This window comes from Mustela nivalis (genome assembly GCF_964662115.1).
Source record: "Mustela nivalis genome assembly, chromosome: 5".
Taxonomy (NCBI): domain Eukaryota; kingdom Metazoa; phylum Chordata; class Mammalia; order Carnivora; family Mustelidae; genus Mustela; species Mustela nivalis.
In genome coordinates, this window is record NC_139024.1 from 110,658,647 (window position 1) to 110,679,693 (window position 21,047).

The following is a 21,047-nucleotide window of genomic DNA, read 5'->3' on the forward strand; positions in this document are numbered from 1 at the left end:
TTAGCACCAAAGAAGCGATGTCATTCCTCAGAACCTGGTGCCAGAAAGCAAGATCCCTGGGCTGATAGTGGTACAAGTAAGGAATCAGCCCCCAGGGTCTTCATCTTCCTTTTTCTGTACCCCTTTCTCTTTGGGTGCTATCTTCTCCTGTCCCTACTCCATGCCCTTCACTCTTCTCTTTCTCTGTCCCGTTCAAGATGGTCTCAGGAAATATCTAATAAATGATTCATAAGAATATATTAGAATGGAACAACTCTTAGACTTGGTTCTACCATTTGCTTATTTTGTGATTTAGGGTAAAATCTCTCCATTTTTCCATGTTAGACGAAGACTATAATAATACCCACTTTAGTTATTATAAGAACCAAGTAAGATAACATCTTTTGAAATCACATTACCCTGACATCCAAGAAAATACATGAAAACAAATTTAGGATTATCCAGAGTTATATAAATATGAAACATCTCCCAGGGACATTTACATTTGAGCTGGTGATAAAACCCAAAAAATAAATCAAACTTTCTCTATGAAGTTTTAGGAATCAACCAGAAAGTGGGTGAGATATTCTCAAGAATAAGAGCTCCTTTCCAGGAATCTTAAATGTTACCTACTGCATACTACCTGGCCACATTCCCATTGTAATCCCAAAAAGGAGAGTTTGAGAAATCTGTGTTGAAATGTATACATATTTCACTTAGCATAATCCCCTCCATTTACTCTATGTTGACTAACTGAACACAATACAAAAATAAAAAGAAATAAAAATAAATGTAAACATAGTACAAACACTCAGTGAATCTTCTCTTGGCTTCAGAAATCATTGTGCAGTTTGAATGTTTTCAGAAATTTTGAGGGGTTGGGGGGGTAGGAGTCACTAAAAATGTATAGCAGAAGCATTTTCAGAAAAATAGTCCACTATAAAATTATAACTCTAACTTACATAATTAAATCTTGAGAAACAAACAAACAAAAAAATTCATTTAGAGAGAATATTTAAGATAAATAAGAGGTTCTGTGTTTAAAAAAAAGAGGAATTGATTTCCCAAATATTTTCTATCTAAAGACTATTACTGATTTTTCTCTCAACGTTAGAATACTACTTTCTATGTTGTAATTCTGGCCAAAATACATCCATAAGCTCTTTCCTACTTAACTAGAGCTCACTGCAGCTTTGTTTGCAATTACTTAGCCAGATTCTTAGATTAATCTAAATCTGTTGGCCCTATCTTCTTTGAGTTTGGAAGCAGCAAGACTTATCTAGGTTTGGTACCATTGATAACTGAATCCAAAACCAACAAGCAAGAAGTTGGCTTTCCCCTCATATTTTTTCTTGGAGAAACAATAATTCTAATGAATTCAGCAAACCTTGTGGAGATAGGAGAGATACTATGTACCACATCCCAAGTTATGATAAGAAAAACAGATTAATACTCCTTGTTTCATTCCATCAGGAAAGCAGGTGTACACAGCCCCCATAATCAGTGTAAATGGACTTTATATATACTAAGTTATATATAATATTATAGATGTAAATATATGAGAGAAAACATTAGCTTTTCCAGTGATTGCTGTACATTCAAATATGCTTCATCTTACCGTTCCTGTGAATGAATTTAGGCTTCCTTGTGATTTTTTCTTTTAATACCAAGCAAGAGTAATTACAGTTCTCCGCCTTTCTAGCAGCCATTAGAAATGGAAAATATTTCTTAAAAATTAGCCCAAATGACTTTCCAATAACAAGCTTTCTATCTGTTCTTATTGCAAAGCTTTTTTTTTTTTTTTTTTTTTTTAACATGTTTTGAAGATCGTTGATTAGCACAGCTTTCCTCACAGAGGTTTTGGTATTTCGAAGGTTGTAACTGAAATTAATTGGAAACCCACAGGGCCAGAAGGCAGTTGGTATAAAACCTGAAAATATGTATTTGTGAATCATGAAAGGAGCCCCTAATAAGAGATTGAACAGCTATGGGGCATGGAAATAAGGGGCACCCAGATGGCTCAAGAAGGCTTAGTCGGCAGTGATGAAAAACTCAAGGATGCTGTTAGAGAAAAGGAAAAAAGGGAAATGGTTCAGGAGGGAGGATCGGAGAGGAGGCAGAGTAACTGTGGAGCCATGGAGATTTTGTTTCAGAAAACTAGGGGGTGATAAAACCAAATCAAAAGGTCTTAGCCCTGACTTACATAGAAAGCTTACGCCAAAGACCGGGGAAAGGGGAAAAAAAGAAAAAAAAAAAGGCAAAAGTAGAATTCTTTGAGCTCTGTGTACTGCATGAATTGAAAAGTAAAAGTACAGCCAAGACTGGGTCTGAAGAGTGTAGTTTTTAATACGGAAAACTCTGGCCATCTTTTAAACTTGGGGAATCTGTAGGAATGGAGTAGAGAGTGGAAATCTGCTAAGGGGAAGATAATGCAAGCAGTTCATTATTTTCACACTATGCATTTGATGAGGCTGGTCTCAGACATCACGCTACTTCTCTGTTTTCTACTTCTAGCAAGATTTTAGTAAAAACAAACAAACAAACAAAAAAACACTTTTAAATGCTATAAACTGTTGCTGAGAGTATATGCTCCCAAATTGAATTAATTTTGGATTGAATTAATTTGGCATTAATTCACTTCATCACACCAGGTATGGTTCTGTGCAGTAGGAAACAACTTCAGGATCTCTACCCAGACTAGGTTTATAGACCTCCCAGATAATTACACAGGAGTCCAGTTGTGTTCTGAACAGGTGTGTCTCCCTGGAGTTCATGTGCATTTTAAAGATGCTCTGTAACTGGGTTCTCATCACATTAACCATGATGTCCTATGTCTCCCAACCCAGTACAGGTGGAGTAGAGCTGAGCTGCATTAAAGATAGACAGACATTATATAGCCATGGTTTCTGTATAGCTATGTATAGGTCACTATCATGAGCAAGGCAATGGGACATTTTTTTTTTTCTTTCCACAATCCTTCAACTGGTTTTCCCAGTGGAGTGGCTGCGAGCATTCACAGAGGCTGACGGTGCCTCCTTAGCTACCCTTCATTCTCCACTTGGCCTTGGTTATCTAAGCACCTCCTTAATGAGTCTTGCTAAATGCAGACCTTAGAGAAACTGACCTTTCAAGTGTCCTGGAGCATCGACTAACACCATGTGGTGCCAGCAGACCTGTCACTTACCACAAGTCTTTAACTTCCCCTTTCTCAGAGTTGATTGATAGTCTGTAAGACTGACAGCTCTTACTAAACTTGGAAACAAATGACTCATTGGATCTTTTCCAGCCATACATTGTACCAGAATAGAAAAGAGGAAAACAGCACATCTCTTGGATATGTGACTCTAGGACAGCCAACTCTAAGACCCCAGGGTCTATCTGGGTCTTTAAGCAGTCAAGAGTTGCTCTGGGCATTTATATGCATAGTATTTCTCTCACCGTCACTCTCCCTACATTGAGGTGGGGGTTTTTCTGCCAGTTACAGAGCAACCCAGGGACCCTCTGACTGCAAGGCAGAGGTAGACTGCCCAAGGGCTCTCCACTGTGTCTTCTTTCAGTCACTGCACGGTTTCTTTAGCCCTCGGGGAGAATTTGTGTAAAGGACTGCCTTCAGGGTAGATGGTTAGCTGTAAATCTCTGTTACATTAAACCTAGAATCTGTGATACCCAGAGCATCCTACTGACTAAAAGAACAAGAAAGAAAATGCCATCATAAATGCTCAGCGGTAGATTAGGTAATAGAGCCTAAGACTTCGGATCGACCCCATTTGGAGCAATACATCGTGGATACATTTTATGGCAAGAATAGAACATATGGAAATGTGGAAGTAATTTCTATTAATCTTGTATATATCTGAATCACTCTGTTCAAACTTTTCTATTGGCCAGGGACTCTGTTCAGTGAGCTGTGTCTGTTCTTGTTTTTGGAAGGAGAAGCAGCACTGAACCCTCCTACCCTAGCCCCCCAGGTGTATGCTCCACAGCAAGGTCAGGTTTATGTAATTCAGCTATACACTGTGAGCAGATAACCAGTCTGTTAAGGAGCAAACCTAATTCTCACCCAATTTCCCCCCCCCCATTATTTTTACTATTCTCCTCCAGGCTGCTACCTGTTCTGTGCCAGGTAACCCCCACCACACTGCTCTCTCTCCTGTTTATCTTTCCATACTGCCTTTCAGAACCCCCTCAAAGGCTCCCACGTTTTCTCTGACCACCTGCTGTCTACCCACTGCCTGCAAACAAAGAGAAGATGCATTTTGAGTATAGCTGTGGGTTGGGAGGAATTGGGGGAATATTTAGGCATAATATCCCTATCATGGGTTGTAAGAATGTGTGAAGATAGGTGGGATGTGCAGTGAATTGTTTGGGAGCCTCCTTCATCTACGTGGTGGGACTGCATCTAAAGGCCAGTAGCTTGTACTTTCCCCTCCTGCAGCAATCACGGTGCTGCCTCCTTAGAAGTGCTATTTCTGTTGATTTTTTTTTTTTTTCAATTTCAGTATGTTAAGTAGAACATGGGAGATACTCTCTAGGGCACAGTCAACATGATTAAAAAATGACTACAAAATAATTCTAGGCTGTGAGCGTGCTTTTAAGTTAAGATAGGAGAACAGATGAGAACTGAGTTTAGGTCCAGGCTGCCTGTGTTAAATATTAGTCCTGCCACTTGCCAGAGGCGTGACCTTGGGCCAGTTAACAATTTCTAACCCTCATTTCCTATATCTTTGAATAGGAAATAATGATGGTATATACTGCTCTGTATCACTGTAGGGATTAAATGAGTTAATCCACAGAAGATCTCTGGCATAATGCCTGGCACACAATAAGTACACTATAAATATTTGCTATTCTTATTTGATTGATTCTTCTGCTCTATTTGAGAGATTGTATCATTCTGCTATATTTGGGAACCCTCATTATTAAAAATTTCAATGAGGATGAATGTGTATGAAGCTAAATTTATCCACCACATCACTATTCTTTGATCTCACTGGCCCTATGAACACATATTCACCATTCACCAAATGCCTGCTGTGCATATACCCATAAGCCACCTGTTGATGCTATTACAACACGATACCTAAAATTTCTCCCTGCCCCATAATATAGCGGCTGAAAGATCAGTGCGCAAGCAATCTCAATCTTCCTGATTTTTAAGAACGAGTTTTAGTTTGCATCTTCTGGGCTAGAAAAGTTTTGCAACAATTCCCAACCCAATGATTGCTTTCCTCATTACTTCATCTAACTGACCTAGAATACACAACGCTGGCTGATAGAAAAAGAACAGGAAAAAAATATAGTGCCTTGAGAATTCTTTTCTGACATTAGCTCTGTTTTTATTTCAGCAAGGTAACAGCATCATTTGTCTTTCCAATCATACTCGGCTCCGTTACTCATGAGGCCTATTATTTTCTCAAGAGTTATATCAAACTGCTTCCAGACATCCGTCATTACATCATTGTGTCCTCTGCACTTAGCGGCACAATGCAAAGGTCTCACATTAGAAAAGACCTTCAGACACAAGCCGTTCGTAAGAAATACCAGTGATAAATGTTAACCGGCATTAATTTTTTCAGTGTACTTAAGGTGTTTCTCCTATCAGTGAGTATAGCTAGTAATTGTTCCTTAAAATTTTCTTTCCTTTTCAAAGTTTTTATTCCCTTGTAAAGGAAATAATTTTTATATAACAGTGATGTTTGATTTGCTCAATCATAGTCTTCCTTTGTGTTATCTTTTGAGGTAGAATGTAAAGAACTTTGCCTCTGTAATATTTTTCCTCCTCTGAGGAGTTTTCGAGGTCCCGATGAAATATGCAGTCTCTTTTCTGACATTGCTGACTCTCTCTTGGCTTGAACTACTTGATTTAAAATAATGCTAAGCTTTGTATTTTCTTGTGGCCCTCTCCCCAGAACGTAATCCCTGAAAACTCAGAAACTCTTCTCTTCTTCTCAATCTGGAAGTTTTAGGGACAAACGAATGTCTTCTTCCCTGTCTACCCAAAGCTCAGCATAGCGCTTAGGGAACACGCCATGTCAACAGAAGACTTTGAGGATCTGAATGTCTTAAATCTGAGGTTTTTGAACAGATCTCTTTTTCTGGCCTGAAATTCCATATGCAGCCATTTTCACTCAGCCAGTTCAAAAGAATAAAGCAACAGAAAAAAATATTTTTTTCCATATTTTCTCACTTAATAACACATGGGCACACATTTCTATAATATATTGATCTAAGCCCTATGAGAAGTGTCAGAAATAAACTGAACCTACAGCCTCTTCCCTAGAGGAGTTTTACAGGTACAATATTTTTAAATAAAGAATATGCTGATGGCTGACCTTCTGGTGAAATGCTACACGTTCCCACTAAGGACCTCTCTTTGGATTCATGCAGGATTTTACCTACAAGTACCTTTTGGAGCCTGATAAGTTATTGCTTCCTCTAATTCTCTATCACTTAGAATATTTGACTAAAGATATGCTTCCCTTTTCTTAACTGGAAGATTTCAAGAATTCTCAGATACATTATTTAAATTTGTATTGTTTTGGTAAATGTTTACACCTCTATCCTTGATTTATTTCAAATACAGGGACCTCCCGGTATACAAGGAGTACAACAGACTCTTGGAAATTATAACAAGGTATGTCTTCCCTTCTTCACATCGTACATACACAGACATTTTATGTAATCATATTTTTGAAAAAAAAAACTTATTAATTCCTAATCGCTCAGACTCTGAAACATAACATGTTTCAAAAACATGTTATCACTGAAAGTATGTTTCCAAAAAATGTAGCTTGCTCAGCATCTCTTCACAAAAAATAAATTTTTTATAGATTAAAAAAATTACTTCAAAGTTTGCAAAACTTTATGCAAAAAATTCATGCCAGCCATCATGCTTCACCATTGATACTGTCATAAATCCAGTTTCTCAGAGGGTAGACATAGATTATTTGCTGTCTTGAAGCTCGAGTAGCAAATAGGTGATAGATTTCTTATCAGAACCAATCACTGCTACACTAAAACCTCCAGCAAACCTTGACATACCATACATCAATCTGGGGGGGGGGGGTCCCCCACCTTTCAGGGAGAGGCCCTTTCCCCAAGGTTTTTAAATTGTAGTCAGGATAGATGGAATACTGACATGGTAGTACCTGAGTGGTAAAAGACAAGAATGTTTTGCTCTGTTCTTCAAGGAAACAACAGAGGAAAGGAAAATGGGTGTTGGCAGTGAAATAAGACCCAGAGACCTAAGTGAGACCACTGAGTGACCCATCATTTAATAACAAGTACTTGAGGTCTGACCACTTGGCATGAGGCATTGTGTTTACAAAGTAGGATCGCTTCTATACACAATAGCTTGTTGTTGATATGTTGCAGGTAAATAACCATGCTCCTACACAAAAACAAGTTCAGAGACACTTCCCTTTATATCTTTCTTTTATGTTCTTGCTTTCGCTTTTAATAAATTCTTCTGACTACGGTCATTCCTCTTTCTTTAGAAATCCCAAAGTGAGGCTATGTGCCAGCTAAGGCCCTGAAGATAGCAGGCGCTCAGAAAAGTGTTTATTAAATGATGAGCTAATTAGTTTGAAAAATCCCAGTTCTTCTTTGATCAGATTAAATTCAACATAAAGACTGTGGAAAGTGTGTAGAGCTTGTAGCACTTCCTAAGAGATCCTGTCTTAAATTTTCTCATTTACTTAGATTTTCTAGGGAATATTCTATTAGAAAGAATGTTTGGGGTATATTTTATGATTCTCTATTAAGCATTTTCTGAATAGATCTATACCACCTTTATGAAAACATTAGGGCTTGGCACAAGTGGGGAAAAAAAGTGAAGCATACCTAAAATTAATCAGTTAAAGTACAGTGCTTTCTCTGTAATGGCATCTACTGTCACAAAAGGGGATTTATCATAAATACTTCAAAATAACGAGAATGAGTTGGCTCTGATGTCACAGTGTCAGCTAGAAAAACTTAAAGAACACACTCTATTACTACCACCTTTGGTATAAAATTTACCAAGTTGCTACTCAGCTACTTAAATATTTGCTATGTCTTGCAAAACTTTCAAAGCTTGTATCTTTACAGGTCTCCCAGCACTACTTCTATATATAGTCTATCTTGCCGATGAGTCAGTTTTCCCTCAAATGAAGATATATGAAGCATTTGTATTTTAGTCTGAAGTTGAGAATGTAAATTTTTTTAACTTTAAGGTTATGTTTCAAAAAAATGGGTGCTGACCAGAGCAGGCAAGTGGAGAATCTTGCTAGTAGTAAACCAGGACTTTGAACTTAGCTATTATCTCGCTAAATAACTCCAGCTCTGTATCCTTGCTGATAGGGGACTGAGGCTTGAGGGATTTAGTCCACATGTGCTCAAAATGTGGCTTTGGAGCTAGAGCATAACTGGTTAGACAGGAGAGACCATAGTTTTTCTTCCCCAAACAATGCATTGTAACCTCTTGGCATCAAAAGATTTTTGGGGCGCCTGGGTGGCTCAGTGGGTTAAAGCCTCTGCCTTCGGCTCAGGTCATGATCCCAGGATCCTGGGATCGAGCCCCGCATTGGGCTCTCTGCTCAGCAGGGAGCCTGCTTCCTCCTCTCTCTCTGCCTGCCTCTCTGCCTACTTGTGATCTCCGTCTGTCAAATAAATAAATAAAATCTTAAAAAAAAATAAAAACATATTTTTAGACTCATCTGGAAATCAGTAGAAGGTGGCTCCCCAAAGACTTCACTTGGTTTCATTCTGAGAGTAGTTGGAGCTGTTTTATGAGCCCCGACCAGAACGGATGGAGGAGGTAGGGCCCAGCTTTTCAGTACCTACCATGACCAGTGTTTCTGGGTGATAACCACTTTATCCTCATCCTCAGCTCCACAAAGGAAAGGGCCAAGTATGCCATGATGAGAGAGATGCATGTTTTCACTTGGCAGTGACTTCACCCACCCACCCCCATCTATTTTGGATACTGAGGTGGTTTCATTTTGCAATTCATTGCATGCCTGATGGTCTGGCTATAGCATATAAGGAGAGGGGGGAACATGAGGGAAATTTTCTTGGAGATTAAGTGATGGACATGTATTGAGATCTATAAAGTGATGCTCCAAGGTTAAAATAATCTTCCCTTTTAAATTGGCATTGATTTATGTAATGTCTGCACTTGAGTCCTGGACCTCAGGAACTCAGCTCCCAGTCGTGCAGCCTGGATTCTGCTGAAGCAGCCACCCCCCTCCTCCCCCCCCCCCCCCCCCCGTGGGAGGATGAGCAGCAGGCGACCAGACACTCCTCCTCCCCATTCTAAACCTGAAGAGTCCACAGTTCATTCCCTCATCGCTGGAATCCTCAAAGGTCAAGGAATTGTCCCGTGGTCCCAGTACAGGAGTTGGTCTTTCCCCCTATGGTTTTCTGTATGCCATCTGGAGGGAGAAACTTGGGCATAAAAAAGCTTCTCCCCTCCTGGCACAAATCACAAGGGAATTGGGTGGGAGAAAAGGAAGTAAGGAATAGCGAGAGGCTCAGGAGTAAGGTTGGGAAGATTCTGTATGTGTGTTTGTATGTATTTTTGCATGCCCACTTGAGGCTGCAAAGAATAAAAGGTAGAAGATCGCCCTCTCCCTCACAAAAATAATTTACAAACAGCTGCTCCCCCTCAGTAAGATTGTTTGCAAAACAAAGCAACAATGCCGAGAATATTCTCCCCCTTAAGGAAATCTGCTCACAGTCCAACAAACTGCTCTTCATTGTCCCCAACTCTGGGGATTTTAATAAAAATTTGATAGGCTCTGTCAACTGCTAAAGCCATCAGATCCAGAGCCTCTCACGACAGTCTAGATGGGGGAAAAGTGTTCTCTGTGGAGGGCCAGAATGGGAGGATTTTACATTTGATGTCGTTTTTAAAGATCCTCATTGAAAATGCATAGTTGTGCTCTCTCCCATCGCCACACTCGGTGCAATTTGCAGAGAATCGGGCTCCGCGGCGGGAGATTGCTGCTCTGCCTCCAGCAACCAATTCTCGTGCTCACTCTCCGAATTGTTGATCCCAAAAAAACAATTTGCTAACCAAATAATCTATTTTCCTTTCGAGTAGCAAATCATAACTTCATTTTAATATCCACAGACAAGAAAGGACAGAAAAATCTTTCTCCAGAAAAAAAAGCAAACATTCAGAGCCTTTCCAAATAGTGAGTTAAACCCACCCGTGGCCTAGAAGTGAAGTGAAGACTTTCTTGGGGACACTAAAGGCAACCTTCTGGGCCCAGAAGTGTCAGAAAGAAAATTTAAATCCTAACTTCCTGTCTCTTCCTCTTTGTGAACTATCTCCTGTGGTTCAACCTATCCATTTCCAGGTACATCATCTTTTTTCAGAGAAATACCTTCTCCAAGTCAAATGGAGAAGCTTGAGTCTTCCCACTGGCCTGACTAGAGGTTTCAAAGTTCCATTCATCATTGCCCATAAGAGAGAAGGGACATGTTCTGACATCCCAGATTCTTGAAATGACCAGGCAGATTAGCAGCCCCATTCCACAAGCCTCATCACTTCCGGAGAACATTTTTAAAAAGCACATTTAAAACCGTGTGACTATTACATTTATTCAAAAGGCATATAAAAACCCATTCAAATTACATAGCACCAGTCTACAAATGACCTAGTAAAATTAGTATAATATCTATGGCAGAATGCCAGATTCCAGAAACGCAAGGACTATGTCTCTTATTTCTGTGGAGCCAAGTAGTTGTCTGGTACATTGAGCTTAGAGAAAGTAGAGAGCAAAATATTACATGTCAATACTACTGAAGTTCAAGGTCAAATCTGCCTTGAGTATTGTTAGCCTCAGAGTGGAGAACAGCTCCAGAGGTCACTGAGGATCCTTGATTAGACGGATTTTCTTGCCTCGCTATTGAATGAAGCGAACATATGGGGCTCTGGTAGGCAGTAAATAGCCCTGTTTTCTCTCTGGGTATGAAAGCTACCAGAAAAATCAAGATTTTAGAACAATAGAGCATGTGGATAAAATAGTATGAGCTGGTGCTATAGAGGCAATTTTTTATCCCAGTTTACAGCATCTCTAATATCCTGTAGGTTGTGGGGAGGTGTAATGGGAGAAGGATCTAGACCAAGATGCTACGTTGTAGTATGCTCTCACCCAAATGTACTTTGGGTGCTCTTCTGCTCTGCAATTCAAGAGCATGAAGCTTCCCAATCCAAGACCATCTCTGGATAAGTCATCCAGCAGACCAAAGCATGTTCCTTCTTCCTCCCAAATTTTCTACCTCAAACACAGCCAGGGAGAGGTGCTGAAGGGTTGTATACACTGACAGGAATCATGCCCAAATGGCTAGTATTTTTAGGAAATGCCTCAGATTTATGTTTTATGCAGGTTGCATCTAAGCAACCTACCATTTTGTAACTGCTGATTCTTTATGTATGCGTGTATGTCTTACAGTTTCACATCTCATTTTCAAATATGTCCTTGTAATAATTTACAGCTCAGGATTTTGAGAATACAATTTTTATTTTCAATTCAGACATCTCAGATCAAAGTTAAACAGGAAAAAGGAGAAATGTCTGTCACAAGACCAACAATAACAGCGGTTATAAACTACTTATTTTTGATTGGAGTAGGATGAATAAATGGAAGGCATATTTGAAATGTCAAATTTTAGCAACAGTGATTTAAATGCGTGCCTTTGTGTATTTTTGTTGCTTAAATGTTCCTCTACTTTTTTCTACCAACACATAGAGTTTAATAAAAAAAAGTTTGGTGGGAAAAGCACATAAATTAGAATTATAGGTTTATTTCTTCAACAAGTATTTATTGAATGTTTCCCGTATGTGATGTACTGTGTTAGGAATGGGGCCTTCTATTCCAGGTCATCACGGGGTTATTTTCTAGTGCAAAAGATGCAAGATTCTTTAAACAGACACAAAAATAAAAATATTACTAAGTATTACGAAGGAAAAATACAATATCCAATGAGAATATGTGAGAGGGGAACCCGTGTGGGAGAACTGCAGGAACTTCCATGAATGGCATTTTATCACAGCTGAGACCTGAGGGATAAGTAGCTGCTTCCTGGACAGAAGACTGAGGAAAGAATGGTGATCTAGAGGGTGAAATGGGAAAGGCTTTGGTCTATTTGAGAAGCTAAGAGAAGGCTATTACAGCTGAAAATTCTGAGGGAGAACAGGGGCCACCATGATCCTGGAGAGGGAAATGAGTTGAGGTCATGTGGGATTTTGATGGCTTTGTAATGGTTTAGAAAGAAGGGCCTCAGAATGTCTTAAAGGGGTTTCTCTGAACTTATATAGAAAACGTAGGTGTGTGGAAAGCAAGAGTGGATTACCGAATGCCAATTAGGGAGCTACTGCAGTAGTCCTGGCAAGCCATGATGAGTGAAGGTAGGGAGTGTGAAGAGAAGGGATTTGGGGAACAGAGGCAGCTGGGCTAGATGCCTGGACTTGAGGGGAAAGAGGAGAGTGGTCTTAGCAAAGATACCCAGATGAAGAAGGAAGACTTCTATGGATGGGAGAGAATGAATTCATATTTTCTTTCTTTCCTTGATTTTTTTTCCAATTGTAAAATGAAATTACCATGCATTTTAACAAGTAACTATAGAGATCAATTAGGAAGAAGCCAACTGTTATTATCCCACTTCTGGACAAATGCATGTTAACGGCATGATGTAATTCTCTCATCTTTCTTTCTCAGATATGTGTGTATTATTGTAATTTTTAAACTTAGCTTTGAACTTGTTGAATATGAATTTTTTCTGGAGTTTCCAAGTGAACACATCAAGTAGAAAATTAGATACATGAGTCAAAAGTCAGAAGGAGATGTCAGCTGGGTTTATAGATTTGTCTTAGTGTGGATGATACCTAAAGCCATGGGAGCAAAGAGTGCCCAGGAGAAAATGTTGAGCCACAAGAGAAAAGGATCTGGACAGATTCCAAAGGAAATCTAACGTTTACCCAGTAGGTGAGGGAGGAAGTGGAGAGGTCAGAAAGATAGGAAGATACTAGGAAAGTGAGTATTATACAAATCAAGAGCATGGCGGGACAGCCAAGAAATTAGTTAATGGATCATCCATTATAGTGAACAACAAAGATATCATTAATAATGTTACAAAGACATATCAGTGGACTTGTTGGGGACCAAGAGCAGTTTCCAGGCATTAATTTGGAGTAGTGACAATTTGCCCTTGGAGGTGTGATATTTCTCCCGAATCACCTCCTGGGGGGAAGTCACAGAGAAGATAGATAGGGCCTACACAGTTGGAAGATTTCAGGAGTATTTCACAGAAGGTGAAGAGAGGCAAAATTGATTAACATGGTATTCATAAAAAGCTATTATTAGAGCAGCGTTTCCTGACTATATTTTAATGCGGGGGCTGAATGTGTTAAAAATAAATTGACTTTTGTGTATACATACATTTTTTTTTCCTTTGTTTTTTCCCACCTAGGGAAAACTTGGTGAATATGAAGCTCGTGGCCCAAAAGGAGAGAAGGTAATCATATTTTTCCAAGTAAATAAAAATATCCAGAGTTTTACACCAACATATCCATTCCCACATCAGGGGCAATCCCGTTGCCACATGGGCTTGCATACCTGGGGAGGCCAGCGTTCAGTGGGCAAGAGCCTCCCTGCCTCTTGTCCAGTCGTCCAGATTAGGCACTGAGAGGGTCTGCTCCCCGGTAAGGACTGTTAAATAGCAGCTGGCTGGCTGCAAAGAGGAGAACACATCTAGGGGAAATCGCTGGAACAAGGTGAATGAAATTAAGACGCAAGCTTCGATGCATAAAGTGATGTTTTGTGAATTGGTGTAGGTGGCAAAAACCATCTGAAGATGGGGCGCCTGGGTGGCTCAGTGGGTTAAAGCCTCTGCCTTCAGCTCAGGTCATGATCCCACGGTCCTGGGATCGAGCCCCACATCGGGCTCTCTGCTCAGCGGGGAGCCTGCTTCCCCCTCTCTCTTTCTCTCTGCCTGCCTCTCTGCCTACTTGTGATCTCTGTCAAATAAATAAATAAAATCTTTAAAAAAAAAAAAATCTGAAGGCCCTTTAGCAAAATGCCTCAGGCCGAGGCTCCCTGTTTTTGTGTCTTCCTAAGTACCCAAACATAAGCCGTCATGAGACACTTTTTGGGTGCGGTTTTATAGTGTGCGATCATCGTTTAACCAGTTATTTCAAAAAATAGTTTTAGGGGCGCCTGGGTGGCTCAGTCGGTTGAAGCCTCTGCCTTCGGCTGGGGTCATGATCTCAGTCAGGGTCAGGGTACTGGGATGGAGCCCCCCCCCTGCATAGGGCTCTCTGCTCAGCAGGGAGCCTGCCTCCCTTCCTCTCTCTCTGCCTGCCTCTCTGCCTACTTGTGATCTCTGTCAAATAAATAAATAAAATCTTTTAAAAAATAGCTTTAAAATTAAAACACTGATGAATTTCCATTGTGTTCTCACCATCACCTGTCACCAGTTTAATTACATGAGGCATGAAGTTGACAGATTCACTCACCCACTCAGAAAGATGTTTCGCTCTGGTTTGATTCTGAAATTGTGATGACCTCGGATTCACTGTGAATGTGCCATTGTCAGGAAAAAACAATGCACGTTAAATCTACAGACAGAGATGAGTAGGTCTGAAAATACTCTGAGGGAATGTGGCCTGTGAGTGCTACTTTCATTCATTCAGCCAGTAAAAATTCTCTTGATTGAGGGCAGGGTATTTTGACACGAATCCAAGAAATATGACTTTTGTGCCTCATAAATCAGTGCAACCAATCTATTCAAAAGATCCTACATCTATCACCAGAAAATACTGCTAAAAGATAGTCTCAACAGAAACTAGGAACTTCTTTTAGATTGACCATTGAAAATGAAATTTTCTGCAAAAAAGTAAATAAAACCTTGACATTCTTAAAAAGACATCCAAAAAATATTGATTATACAGCAATAATAAGGCATTTATGTGTCTGGGAGTTTACTGCTAGTACAGTAGCGTTAGCTTCTGTAACCAGATAGCTTACAGACTTTCTACACCACCGTAACAAACACATTACATTTTAAGCAATTACTACAGCACACATGCAGGCTAACGAGGGAGAAAAAGCCACAAAGCTTGTCACATAGGACAGCTGAGCAAAGAAGAGTGTTGTGGCACTTTAAAAGTATTTAAATGATGATTCATTTATTGAAACAAAACAGCTGGCTTCTGTTTTGCTCTGTTCATTAGGAAGCATATGTTACTTAGGAATTCTTAAGACCTCAATGATGAGGAATTTGATTCTGTAAAACAGGTGTATTTCAAACTCTAAGGACCTTTTCTATTGCTCAAAATCTTTTCTAATTGCTTCAGAATCCTAAGTGGAATTAGAAAAAGCCGGTGGCATAACTCTTCCCTCCTCCCACCCAGAGAAACAACCTAGAGGAGTCCATAGGGAACTTGATACAGTACCTGATATAAATGTACAGATGAAATGATTTGTAAGAATTCTAATTAACAGGAGAAGGACTCTGCCAATAAATAATGCACAAAATAAACTGAAAGACAAGCACATCCCTTGCTGGGAGAATGAAGTCACCTCTCCCTATACGTAGGTACTAAGTGGTTAGTGTCTGTTCTGAATCAGTACATTCGTTTTTTTAAATTATAATGCTGTTCATGGGTCACCATAGTAAGAATTTAAACCTCCTTCAAGCTGCTCTTGCAGTTCTTTCCTTCCACCTTTTGTGGACCCTGGTGGTTCTGAACCCTGGCTGCTCATTGGAATCACTTGAAGAGCTCTTAGAAAATGCCAGTGCTCAGGCCTCACACCCAGAGAGTCTGATTGGGCCTGAGCCCATGCCTCTGGTTGCTCTGGGGTCGAGTCCATATCGCTGTTATCTCAAACGGCTTCAGATGATTCTGAGAGGCAGCCAGGACTGAGAACCATTGAGTGGTGGAAAGAACGTTGGCTCTGGGGTCAGAATTGATTGTACCATTAACAGCTGTGTCTCCTTGGGAAAATCATTTCTCTGAGCATCAGTTCCCTTGTCTGTAAAATGGGCATAACTGTGTCTACACAGACTTGATGGCAAGACTGAAATCAAAGGAGATGAGACAAACTTACCAAGAAGCACAATGGCTGACACATATGAAGCCTACACTACAGACTTGTTCCTTTCCAGTCATCCGCTCCAAACTTTCTTCTCCTGAAGTCTCACATCTCTCTCTTCGGTATTAATCACTGTTGCCGTCCTTAACACCTGGTCTTATTCATCTTTGTGCCTCCCAGCACAGTTTTGACAGAGGGACTCAATTTACATAGTTGAACAAAATATTTCATGTGAGGTACAATCAACCCATAGGTGATTTGTTTTTGCCGTATAATATATCACTTCTCAGCCGACCATTTGGATCCCAGATGACAATAAAGTCCCCAAATGAACACAAACAGCAGGAGAATCTACACACAAGTCACTCCTGGCTTGGCGCCCTCATCCTATCTCGAGAGCACTCAGACACCAGGAGGAGCACCAGTGAACACTAGTGCCTATGAATGGTGGATGGCCGGCAAGACCGTGGCAGCCATGGGACCAGTCTGCCAGTGTGAAAATGATGATCTCCGCTCTGTAGTTTTCCTGAGACTGGCAGCACATGGTGTAGGAATAATGCATTTGCAAACGGGTTAAGGAGAACTGCTCCTTTATCTAGACAGTGGAATAAGGTGGCAGAATATCTAGGGACTCCTAAGGCATTAGCAGATATCTTTCGGGGCTGACTGTCAGAAGGAAAAGATGTAGCCTCAACAACACAGGCCTTTCAAATAGCATTGAAAGTGTCAAATTAAAGGACAGCCATTCCTGAAGCTGAGTAAATTCATCACTTGTCTTGCAGCTCATACCCACAGTGATAAATCACTGAACATTCATTTTAAGTATGAAAAAACAACTCGTGTGTCTAAAATTCAGATATGAAATGCTTTTGTTTGCAGAATTTTATATGAGGGAATAGGTGCCTAAGATTTCCTCTAAATCCACCCTTACCCACGTACCACTCAGAGAGATGGACCGATGCCTCTGTTGGGTCCTTTTTCTACATTTCAAAGGAGACTTGTTTACATGGGTTTAAACATACAACAGCTATGAGTGTAATTATTGTCCATCCTTTACAATCCCCTGCTCTTTCCCTTTGGTATCAGGCAGATTTTTTTTTTTAAAAGATTTCATTCATTCATTCATTTAACAGACAGAGATCACAAGTAGGCAGAGATTCAGGCAGAGAGAGAGAGAAGAGGAAGAACCTCCCTGCCGAGCAGAGAGCCCGATGCAGGGCTCTAACCCAGGACCCTGAGATCATGACCTGGGCCTAAGGCAGAGGTTTAACCCACTAAGCCACCCAGGTGCCCCCAGATGTGATTTTTTATAGTGATCTCTAGACCCCTTTCCCTGAGTTCCCCTTTTTATTTTGCAGATCAGTACAACTACCAGGCATATTTTTCCTTCACACCTATTTATGTATTTATTTGAGAGATCGAGATCACAATTAGGGGTGGAGGGGCAGAAGGAAGGGGAGAAGCAGATTCCCCGCTGAGCAGGAAGCCAGATGTCAGGGTCTATCCCAGGACCCTGGAATAATGACCTGAGCCAAAGGCAGACACTTCACTGACTGAGCCACCCAGTTGCCCCTGCATTGGGAATTTTAATACCAGAAGAGTAAAAGGAAGGCCTCTGTGTAGACCCTAACACTCAGACAAGGCTAGTTGTTTATTTTCTTTCTAAAACCAACAGCAATTGGCTTTTTAAATATAACCATCAATTTCTCCCTCTTCTTACTTTGGATAGAATTGATTATATGTAGAAAAAAATGATTTCTACTACAGTTGTGGTAAGTATAAGACAGATGTTGGTACACTAGACGTTCAGATGGTAGAAGAAAGGTGAAGTGCTTATATTAAGAAAATTAATTTTACAAAATATACTCCACAAATATAAAGATCCAGAAGAATCCTTTGAAAACTACAGCCTTGTTTATCAGTTACATATGACAAGTTCCGTCTTCTTCAAGTGTAAAGTCATAAAATATTGATTTTGATAGTAATGTGGAAATAATCCAACATTTTTAGGATTGTAAAAAATTTTTACTTGAAGTACTTTGGGTCAACTGTTTTTCGAGGCTTCAAAATAAACAGATAAACACATCCATAGAAGGGGACAGAAACATAGATATGCTCCGCAGCCTTGTTTATAATAAAGAAAAGCTAGAGACAACCCAAATGCCCATCAACAGGGCTTGGATAAACCCTAATATGTGAACATTATAGGGTGCTATCCAGTGGTTACAAAGAGTAGATAGATCTCTTTGTATCAATACAAGGACTATTAAAAACAATCTTGAGTGGATAAAAGCAAGTTATAGAATAGAATATATAAAATAAAGCTATTTATGGAATTTGTTTAAAATATTCCTAATAATGTATTGTTGATTACCTATATGAGGTAAAAGTGAAAAAATACAGACTGAATATATAAATACTACATTTAAGAGAGTGGCTCCCTCTGGGACAGAAATAAAGGGGAAAACACAGGAAATATCTACTTTGTAAATGTATTTTTTTCATTTTGGGTGCCTGGTACACAGAGGTTTGCCATATTCTGCTTTATGTTTTCTGTAGTTTTTTTTTTTTTTCCAAAGTAAAAAATATATAAGCTATTGTGTGAGAAAGGTATATGCCCAGAAATGCAGTGGTGAACATCATTTTGCAAAAATGCTTTTTGAGGTTGGAATAAACCCAACATACCTAACTTCTAGTGGCGGTGTTTACTTTCACCGTCAAGTATTCAAGGATCTTGGTAGATGCTAAAAGAAAGCACAATGCTGGGACTCCTCCAGAGTCTGATTTAGTGATCTACTTCCTTTCTGTAGTATTATTTCTAAATTGTATTTTCTGAAAACACTTTTTATATGTCACATACAAACCCCTCTTCAAGATCTCTGACCAGAATGTCTTAGCCATTCCTAAGCTGCTGTTACCACATCAATGCCTTCTTTGTCCACAGCCAGTCATTTAAGTGATCCCATAAATGCTGGCAACAGCTGAGAGACTCACTTTTCTTCCTATGGCTACCCCCCTCCTTCACCTCCCCCCACCTAAAAAAAGAAAGACGTGTCTGAGATCACAGGCGTCTGGATTATGGTGACAGTTCCACAATCTCAAGTCTTTAAGAAAAGAGGAGGGTGAGCGCCTGGGTGGCTCAGCTGGTTAAACAATCTCGGGTCTTTAAGGTCTTTTGTAAAACAAGACACAGTTGTAGTTTTTTCTTCTCTGGACATCTTTTCTTGAAAAATAATTTTGCTCTCACCTTAATTTTAAATATCATGACCCATATAATGGATTTCTGAGAGAGCTGAAGGCATCGCAGAGTGCTGACAAATACATTGTTATGCTAACAGTCTAACTAGTTTTACATTGTCTCTTGGACGATAGTAGATAAATTCCACTGTGGGCAGGAGCGCAAGCCATGGCTCTGAAGTGGACAGTCACACCAGTACTCATCTGACCTCATGCAAAATCTCTCTTCTGCTTTTTCTCAAAAGGGTGAAACTGGACAACCGGGATTCCCAGGGTCCATTGGCCCTAAAGGTCAAAAAGGAGAATCGGTAAGTATGAAAGCTTTTAGGACAAAGGAAGAATATTTTTTTAAAAAAAATAGAATTAGAAGTATTTTTCCAAATCAGTTCTAATTCCATGAGCCTTGTTTGCCAGCCCCTTCCTTGGCAAACAACCACAGATCAGATATTTGAGCAAGTTCTTTATGCAAGGCATGAAGTCACTTAGTCTGTTTTTTAAAAATGAGATAGATAGGCTGTGATCACTCCTATTCTTCACAGGAGGCAACTGAGGCTCGAAGAGGTTAACTAAGTTGCTCTAGGCCACCCAGCCAATTAACCAGAGAGGTTAACTAAGTTGCTGTAGGTGACACAGCCAGTTAGAGCTAGGAATCCCACTGAGGTGGGGATTCTCGTACACAGGGTCTAAAAACTATGAAACCATTTTGCTATAACTAAACATTGTGGCCATAATAAATAATAAAGTCAATATATCAAAGACTGTGGCTAATATATCCAAAAAATTAGAAAGGTGTATCTGCTTTCAGTATATTTTCTGAATTTTTTTCCTTCCTTGGTTTTTATGAGATCAAAGTAGCTTCTCAAGCCACTTTTTAATATTACTGAGGCCACTTTCTTTCAAGACATAGTTCTTGTGGTAGGAGAAAACCTAAATCATTTATACTCAAATCAGCCCACCTAAAGAGATCACGTGAATCCTAGTTAAAAATAACTTTATTTAGTCCTGCTAAAAAACAAAAACAACCTACAGCAGCCCGTAAGAATCATCCAGAATTAGACTTAATTTTTTCTCTTTATTCAAAAGTGTAATACTTTTTAAAAATCACTTTTCCCTTTTTGCTTGCCAGGGGGAACAAAGGACATTGTTTTAGCAGGGGTAGTGAATGCAGAGGTCACGAAAATGCCTGTGTGCCAAACGGGAGCAGTAGAAGCAGCATTTGGTATTACAAAGCCAATATCTCCCTGTGCTTCTGCTTTAAAAATTAGGCTTGTTGGGCAAGGAGAGTAATTTTGCAGTCAGAAGCAGACTCAGGGCTGTCACCCGAGTTCCCCAAGTTGTCTTGCTTTCACGCTCACTCACCTTTAGTGTCTAGTCTAAGCTTCGGTTTCCACCTGCAGCACGGACCGTCTTTAACGGGGCTTCCGGACTTCATATTTCCAAGGACGCCTGAGAAATTCCCATTCCACAAATCCAGCCTGGTGGTTGCTGCCCCTTCCACCTGCCTAATTACTCCTGATGCGCCTCATTTGTTGGCAACTCTTACCGTCGCCTGGCTGCTTCTCTAGGTCTACACTGTCTCCCCTCCAAGCTTGAACATTGGCTCTCACCTCTTTTTTTTTATTAAAGATTTTATTTATTTATTTGACAGACAGAGATCACAAGCAGGCAGAGAGGCAGGCAGAGAGAGAGGAGGAAGCAAGCTCTCCACAAAGCAGAGAGCCCAACATGGGGCTCCATCCCAGGACTCTG

General features: G+C 40.0%; 1 protein-coding gene across 4 annotated transcripts in view; it reads left to right on the top strand.

The window, feature by feature from the left end:
• COL19A1 (collagen type XIX alpha 1 chain) overlaps positions 1-21,047 on the top strand; it is a 332,336-nt gene that overhangs the window by 239,958 nt on the left and 71,331 nt on the right. For all 4 annotated transcript variants that reach the window (XM_082731306.1, XM_082731307.1, XM_082731309.1 and 1 more), the window contains 3 exons: positions 6,563-6,613; positions 13,438-13,482; positions 19,544-19,606. In XM_082731306.1, coding sequence (XP_082587432.1) covers positions 6,563-6,613; positions 13,438-13,482; positions 19,544-19,606 — 159 coding nt within the window. The remainder of the gene's footprint in view (positions 1-6,562; positions 6,614-13,437; positions 13,483-19,543; positions 19,607-21,047) is intronic.